Genomic DNA, 8,193 nt, shown 5'->3' with positions numbered 1-8,193 from the left:
AAAAGGTGAGTCTTGAGCCTCTTCTTAAAAACCTCTACAGTCTCTGCGGCCCTGAGGTTCTCCGGAAGGCCGTTCCACAGGCGAGGACCATAATGGCAGAACTAAGCCTCACCATAAGTTTTGGTCCTCACCTTGCGAACAACTAAGAGGCCAGCACTGGAAGACCTCAAGGTCCGCGAGGGCTCATATTTTAAAAGAATATAATTTAAATAAGAAGGCCCAAGACCATAAAAACATTTATAAACCATTAAAAGAATTTTAAAATCAATCCTGAAACGCACAGGGAGCCAATGCGGCGATTTTAAAACCGGTGTAATGTGTTCCCGCCCTCTGGTTCTCGTCAGAACTCGTGCCGCTGAGTTCTGTAGAAAAAGGGGAGGGGACCGGCAGAAACCTTGAGTTTAGAGAATAAAACCTGCTCCCGACCAGGTTAGGTTCACAGCGTAAGTAACCATGGACACTGACTCCGAGTATAAGTTACCTCTCTTTCAGAAACGGGTTTGACTTACTCTGCTTTCTCTGGTTTAACAAACCTCCCATTCTGAAACGGAAAACCCAGGGTTTCCCTGATTTCAGGGTTAACGCACTCAGAGTTTACACTTAACCTTCTTTCTGAAACGGGCCCCAGGAAACTGTTGGAGTTGTTGTTCCCTCTGTGGCTTGTCCTCTCTCCTCTCAGACCTGTCACTATTGTTCAACCCTTGTGGGACATCGGAAAACCATGGCCAAGACATTAACATTTATGTACTGATCTATGCATGTCATCTCAGCAGGATGTAACAAAAACTAACAATGTGAACAGATCTCATCTGCCTTACAAAATACTGCACCCCTTAAGAAAAGAAATGGCTAATAATCACCACTGGTATTTTGTAATGCTTCATTTTTTAATCTTTGACCATTAAATGTGTTTTGTACAAAAGACTGATGGTTTTGCAAAGATCTTTGAAACACAGAGTCAAGTGTTTTACATTCTGTGAAATTCTGAACCACAATTCAGAGAAATTAAAATAACTGTTTTTAAAACTCCTCAAAAGACTTGAGGTGGAAAAGTCACTGTTTTCGTGCAGGTGGCACTGAGAAATGGGAAGCAGACAGTGTGCCTGGGCATGTTGTCAATGCAATCATGGTCAAAATGGACAACTATTTTAAATGCTTCTCTTTCAGTTAACAGGAGATGTCTGTAAGCCTGCTGGACAGCCTTTGCATCACACCAGGGACGTCTTTGGAGCCTGCATCTGGAAAGAAACAAAGCCAGCAAAGTCAATTAACCAAAAAAAGAAGAGAAAAAATAAGATTAAAATTGTTTTCTTTACCTTAAAGAAGTTGTGGACATCCACTTCGTTGCTACCTCAGTATTCCTGCCTTTTTTGTTATGGCATGCATAACAACGGCCCTTATAGAAAACAACAGACATACAGCAATAGTCCATTTTAAAACCACCACCTAATTAAAAAGAAACTAATAATTCTATTGATGTCTAATACTGGAATAATTTTATGGGGAATAAAGCACGTTTTTGCTGGTCTGCTACAATTTACTCTGCTCTGATTCACTGAACCAGAATTCTGCCTGTCTGCATAGTGCAGACGCATACATACCCCGCTAGCATTGAGCTAGCTAGCATGCTAACACGGGAGAACAATGCTGATAGTTTTTCATGCAACATCTAAATTTCCAACATCTTTTTTCACTAGCAGATACTGGTGGAGCTCCTCATCTGACTGTGCTGGTGTCCTCTGGTTAAATAAAGTACAAGTTTGATCGTTTAATATAGTAAAAGATATGAAAAACATGAAAAACTTACCGGCACATTCTAAACTGTACTGTTGACGTAAGACCCGGTGTTATTCGGCAGCCAATGAGCTTCTGGATTTCAGGGATGTCCCGCCTCCCCTGCCCTTGACTGACATGTCGCTGTTTTTACGTGTCGACAGGTTTTAGAATCAAAACCGCAAAAAATAAAAGCGCAACTCAAAAAATAAAAGCGCAACTCAAAAAGACAATTTCAAAATAAAACTGCAACTCAAAAACAGGAATGGCGAGAAAACAAATCAGCAGCTGAGAAATAGGATTGTGCTTTGGGTTATAGCTTTTGGTTGCAAATTGTGGGTTTTGGTTCTCAATTTATGCATTTTGATTCGCAGATTTGGGGTTTTGAAGCGCGGTTTTACTGTTTTGATGCGCAATACTTTAGGCGCTAATTTGACACGATAGCTGCTGATTGGTCCAGATTCTAACCAATCATATCGCCATATGAATCTAACATGGTGTCTGCTGCCGAGGCTCAGAGGCTGAACCAGCTCTTTTTACGCTCATTTTTGGATGAAGACGTTTTCATTTTTTAAATAATTCGTACTTTCTTTTTTTTTTTAGCATTCGTTCATTTGTATGAAGTCAGATTTGTGAATTTATGGCTGAGGATCTCCTGAAACTGTAAAGTTTATCTGCTGACATTACATCAACAGGTCTGTGTGATCTGTGAATCCTGCAGAGCAAAATCTTAGTGAAAAGTGTGATTTTCTTTAAGGTCTGTTTGTTAAAACAAAACAATAAAAAATTTAAAGCACATATTATTTTATGCTGCACACGTGTTTGGGATCAGATGAACAGCAGTAATAAGCAGAAGAATGATGGCTCACCACAGGAGACTCAATGCATTTATCAGAAGAAGCATTTTTAACTTTTATGTAAATTTTCACCAGTGTCTCATGTTTTAGAACTTGTGAGCGTTTGTCCAAAGTTTTAAAATATTATTCATCAAAAATGCTATTTTCTCTTAATATTTCAACAATTATTTATTAAAATAAAACAAAAGTTCAGATACAAATCTTAAAAAGTTTAACTTCTTCCAGCTGGATGGAGTCAGAGCTCGGACGTTTTTTTTTTTGTTTTTTTGCTGCAGACGTTTTAAACACGGTCTCTACACAGACATGAATAAATACTAAACTCTGTTTTATTTTAGTTGCTTTGCTGCTTCTTCTGGGTTTTACTCTGAGACAAACGGGCAAGAGTGGTTGAAAACGGCAGAACCCCGTACGAACAGAACCGACACAAAGTGCAAAGTCAATGTCAGCCTCGGAGCACCGTCAATATGAGACAGAGACACTTGATTGGTTAGAATCTGGACCAATCAGCAGCTGTTTGATGGCAGCTTGGTGACATCAAACCGAAACTTAACTTAGCAAAGATAGGAAAAAGGTGAGATGACACACAACGCATGCGAATTTCTTTTTGGCGATGCCAGTGGCAGTCATATCACGCTAAGTCGCGCTCAAAGTAGTCAGCAAAATCAAAGATAGGACAAAAGCGAGATTTGACACAACGCACGTAAAAAAATGTGTTTTGCAAACGCAAAAAACGTTTTTGAAAGCAAAAAAAAAATTTTGAGCAAAAAAAAGTTTTTTTTGAGCAAAAAACAGAAAGTTTTGTGTTCAACTTAGAAAGTTTTGTGTGCAACATGGTGGCAGAAATATCACTCCATACAGAACTACACAGCAGAAAATGAATCAGAAGTGCATCTTGAAGTGGACCATGAGTCTAAAAACTACGATTCCCAGGGTCCTTAGGGGCTTGACGTCACCGAAGTAAACAGGAAGCAAGAGCGAAGCCTTAGAAAAAACACGGGAAAAGAACCGCATGCATGAAATTCGGCTGACCACGGCAGACGAGAAGACCCGGACTGCTTCTGCGGAAAGCACACCCCCTGCAGATGCACGCGACCGTGGCGAAACGAACCCGCTGTGCGCCGACAGCCGCCCGCTGATTGCCGCAAAAGAAAAGGAGAGCAGACGCGGCGAAACAAAAACCCCACATCAGAAAAATGGGGATCATCCATCCAAAGGACGGGGGAACATAGCAAGACGCCGACAGAGAAGGAGAACCGCGGGCACGGAGACCGGCGAAGAATGAGCGCTGAAGGTAAGAGAGAATGAACAATTGTACACCTGACTTAAATAGGACACTGAGCAGGTGAGTTAATTGACTGACCCGCCCTAGGGGAGTAACCTGTAATTCTGCAGTGTCTGCCCGAAATGCGACGAGTCGCTATTTAAACTCATTGTAATGTTAATGTATGATATTCCCAGTATTCAGAACCATTTGGCTTTGTCTTGCTTTCAGCTTCCTGAGTGAATACAGATTTACATATTGTCAACACTGATAAGCAAAACTGGACAGTTGGTCTTTTTTCTGTCTCAAGCCTGAATTTGAAATAGAAAAAAAGGATTCCATTGTCTCCTGCAGAAATCTGTTTTTTCACTTGTGTCTGTAATGCTGCATTCCTGTTATGTTCTGTTGTGCTGAATATTACAATTTGGCATTTTGTTTAAGAATAGCAGATTGCTTCCTAACAGCGATAAGAGCCTCCCATTAAGCAAATGCATTAGGAAATAGCAAGTAGTGATTGGATATAATGTTTAATACTCAATTAGAGCCAAGCTGCAATGCAGCAACAGATTTTGCTGCTATCATTAGATGGAAAAAGGTTTGTGCATTGGCTTGTAATTCTTGATACCCAAGAGTTAATGTTTGTTCTTAAACTGTTTGATAAAAAATAAAACAAGAGCAAAAAGGCAGAACTCTATACACATAGAAGGTGGATATAGTTGCCGGTTGAAAGATGTAAGTGTCCCTTCCAGCCTCCTTTAAAAATTATTCTGTTAGCTTTAGGTCATTTAGTCCAAACTTGGGAGATTTTGTAAGGATTGGTGACATTTTGGTTACGTTTTCATCAGTCATTGTTTGGTTTCCAAATTCTGTTTGGTTTCCCCTTGTCACTACAAACCTGATTGAAATGTGCACATATTCAGCTATTTCGGTTTGTGTTGATTATCCTCAGCCTTATTTTGGTATGTTGTTTTCAAATTGTCATTGTCTTTTATGATCTTTTTAGTTTAACTCATTGAGGTTGAGCTTTTCTTGGTCGTGATGGAGAACAAAGCTTTCGAAACCACTGAATCAATTATGTTGAAATGGTTTAGTGTTAAGATTCATAACACCCCAGGAACTTCAAGATAAACATGGAATAAATAACTTTTTGGAATAACAGCAACTTAAATCTATAATTACTAAAAAATTTAAATACAAAGACAACAAGTTAAAGCTACCAGAACTAGTTGCCTCTTTAATTTTTCAATGAATAAAGCTCTCTCCAAAATATAAAATATCTTATGCAACCTAGATAATACTATTTCAATACCAATAACAAAATGGGATGCAAATTTGAGCATCACATGAAAGCTTCTGGTCAGATATTTGTCTATACACATTTAAACTGACAAAAAGTCCAAACTTCCAAGCAAAAAATCCAATTCAAAACTCTTCACAGAATTTACTATACTGGACAGAGGATGTTCATGATGGGTCTCAGTAACTCACACAGGGCTGGGGGGTTGGCGCTGTGGGGGCTGGGGAGACCTGGGTCCAAGGCTGGGAGGGGGTCTGGGGGACCATAACAGTCCACCAGCTGTCCCCAACTTACCCCATTCCTCATATAATTATGAGGAAATACAAAAGGGGTTCATTCATATACAGTATACATCTTGTATGTCAATAGATTCATTGTTGTAAAGCACTTTCAAATTTGTGATATCTGTGATATCCCAAGCAGGGTTAGTTGATGTTAGTCAATTGGAAACTGGGAAACTGCTCAAAGTTACAACTACAACATGGGACTTTTTAGTGTTTTTATGTGCTGATCCCGAGTTCAGGTAAATCCAAATTTTTGGGTCAGGAGGAGTAGCCGCTGTGAAACTGAAGTCGAATGACAGAGTGAAAAACTGCAGAGACTCCTGAACAAAGTAGCCAAAATGTAAAAAAATTCCGATACAGGCTTTACTTGAAGAAGTACTTTTATTATATAAAATACCATTAAAAGGGAGACTGCTGTAAATGTGATTATTCAATAAATTCAGACAATCATGTCAATCAACAACAATTGGAACATTTGTTGGTATCTTTTGTTTTACCCAATAAACATACATTGAGGTTGACAATCTGCTTGATTTTCAATCAGCACATTGCCAATAATTTGAAAGTCAAGTGCCTTCCAGTTCAGCACATTTCCTGGAGGGAAGCTCCCTTTGTTCATGTAGTTCTGGATCTCACATGGAGATAGGATGTAGTCCCACATGTGGACATCAGACATCATGCCAACAAAGCTCTGGTTAATGTCAAACCTCCCACCATGGCTGTCTTGATCCTGTGAAGTATTCAAAGTGATAAAATATGAAGAACAGATTTTTATGTTTTGATGAAGGTGCAAGCATGTAAAATAAGTGTCAAGCTGTTAACAAAAGACCATGCAGGTTTTGTGTGAAGATTACCTGTCCTAAAAGAACTATGACTGTCTGAGTGATGGCTCCAGAGTGAACAAATTTTCTTATTGAAGGTTTCCCATCAAACCATATCTGTACCAGTCCAGTCACAGAGTCCCATGTGGTGCAGATGGAGTGCCATGTGTTTGGCTTATAGTCCCATCCTCCATATGCAACACTTCCAGTTCCGACATAGGATTGTATTTCTTGGTTTTGGTTCTGCCAGAAAGTCAGGAAGCCGTTGTCGTAAGTGGGTGTAGATAAAGAAAAGAGGGCGTGGTCTCTCTTGAGGTCTGTAACTGATCTGTTGGAGGAGACAAACATGTAAATCACTAAAATCTAAAGACTTACAATGAATTACCAATGCATTTGATAGATCTATCTACCTGTGACAGACGGTTATAGCGCTGTAACCCTGTTTTGTTGGGTTCAGCCTCACATGAGCTGTGTTTGTTGGCTGGGGGAAGGTGAACATTTTTCCTGAAAGATCTGGAAAAAAATGACAAAACAGCTTGTCGTTCCTCCTGTACTTCCATTTTCTATTCTCCATATTTCTTCTTCTTTATACGATTCTGAAAGAGGACTACTGGTAACCTATATTGTACATGATACGTTTGTTATACTCTTTTTTATAATATTGTAAAAGAGTGAAGAAGTGTGAGCTTTTTGCGTCAGACCAAAAACATTAAACTGCAAAAAACACTAAAAGAGACATTACTCTCAGTAAGAAAAGTTTAAATTTAAATATTGATAGATTGAAAATCTGAGGGGTAACAATAAAGCCTCACACGGCTTCTGTCTAGAGTTGGTGCTGTCAAGGTCAATAAGATCCTGGAAATTGGTTTTATTGGATCCATCAATGGATTCTCATTAGTAAAATAAATGTAAGTTATGTTAAGTTTAAAGCAATACTACATTATGTCGTTTTAAAATCCAGAGAACAAAATGAATAAAATAGTAAACGAAAAAAAAAATAGTTTGTGTTTTAATAGAACAGCAGACATGTGGTTGTCACTATTTTTTTCCCCCCAGATATTTTTACCAGTTATTTTTTACCAAGACACTAAGTTTCAAAAAGTTCATTTAATATATATAACAAAAGAATCTTAATCACTTTAGTTAAGACAGACATCCCAGTTTTATCAATTTGGTCAAATAGAAATATTGATAAAACCAACCTTGAACCTCTGCAGATACTGTTCCCAGTACCACAAGTAAAAGCAACAACTTCATCTGTTGGAGGAAAGCAAAGTTTACAACTGATTAAAAAGTAGGACAGTTTGACCTGCACTGTGTGACAAAATAAAATGTGTCATTTGTCTGAAATAATAAAAGTAAAAACTAGAAAGGAGAAACATAAACACATATTGCTGCAATCTTACCTTGATTGACTGGCGAGCTTTGCTATCTGTGAAGGGTCGTAAGTTTTTTTCCCCTGTCATCCCTCCTTTATATGTATCTGTTTTCACTTTCCCTTTCGCCCCCCCCCCCCCTTTTTATTATTTTTGGATGATTCAGAAATGGGTGCGACTGTTTTGTGAGGTCGTAGAGAGATCACGTGGCATATCTTTTAAGATTAACTTCATTTAATAAGTCTTCGCAGAACAATATCGGCAGTACAGGCAATACACTTCTTTTTCTCATCTTCTCCTTCCACATCTTACATCGCCCCCTCGTGGCTACATCAGAACACAACATATTCAATTTTTTCTCAAAATAAAATGCAACGTACATATACAACGACAGGTGTTCCAGCAGGAGTATTTGGCTGAACCTCAACATGCAGCAAATCCAATGCAAAAGCTTCAAAACATTTTTCACAGGAATGTTGGAACGAGTCAAGCGTGAAGCAACCACTTACGCCCATCTTCTAAGA

The 8,193-nt window shown here is 38.8% G+C and overlaps 1 protein-coding gene and 1 long non-coding RNA gene across 3 annotated transcripts; both read right to left on the bottom strand.

Moving 5' to 3' along the window:
• Nucleotides 1-873: 873 nt before the first annotated feature.
• Nucleotides 874-1,914, bottom strand: LOC111949004. 2 transcript variants are annotated; one of them, XR_002875014.1, is made up of 3 exons: nucleotides 1,808-1,914; nucleotides 1,317-1,396; nucleotides 874-1,238 (listed from the first exon to the last, which is right to left on the bottom strand). It is a non-coding gene; the product is annotated as an uncharacterized LOC111949004 (long non-coding RNA). The 2 variants fall into 2 exon arrangements; XR_002875013.1 differs by lacking the exon at nucleotides 1,808-1,914 and having other exon boundaries at nucleotides 1,317-1,620.
• Nucleotides 1,915-5,834: 3,920 nt separating this feature from the next.
• On the bottom strand, nucleotides 5,835-7,786 carry LOC101165759 (C-reactive protein). The gene is made up of 5 exons (XM_004078106.4): nucleotides 7,700-7,786; nucleotides 7,496-7,550; nucleotides 6,704-6,806; nucleotides 6,327-6,621; nucleotides 5,835-6,202 (listed from the first exon to the last, which is right to left on the bottom strand). Exons 1-5 carry the CDS (start codon nucleotides 7,757-7,759, stop codon nucleotides 5,966-5,968), a joined length of 750 nt encoding a protein of 249 aa, XP_004078154.2. The 5' UTR covers nucleotides 7,760-7,786; the 3' UTR covers nucleotides 5,835-5,965.
• Nucleotides 7,787-8,193: the final 407 nt, after the last annotated feature.

Source organism: Oryzias latipes, chromosome 16 (genome assembly GCF_002234675.1).
Source record: "Oryzias latipes chromosome 16, ASM223467v1".
Lineage (NCBI taxonomy): Eukaryota > Metazoa > Chordata > Actinopteri > Beloniformes > Adrianichthyidae > Oryzias > Oryzias latipes.
Note: the sequence above shows the minus strand (reverse complement) of the source record. Positions and strands in the feature narration are given on the sequence as shown.

Coding starts and splice junctions, on each gene's coding strand:
- LOC101165759 (XM_004078106.4), bottom strand. CDS start 7,759: ATGACAGGGGAAAAAAACTTACGACCCTTCACAGATAGCAAAGCTCGC. Junction 7,551..7,699: donor AAGCTCGCCAGTCAATCAAG/GTAAGATTGCAG, acceptor TTCCTCCAACAG/ATGAAGTTGTTGCTTTTACT. Junction 6,203..6,326: donor TCATAGTTCTTTTAGGACAG/GTAATCTTCACA, acceptor AATACTTCACAG/GATCAAGACAGCCATGGTGG.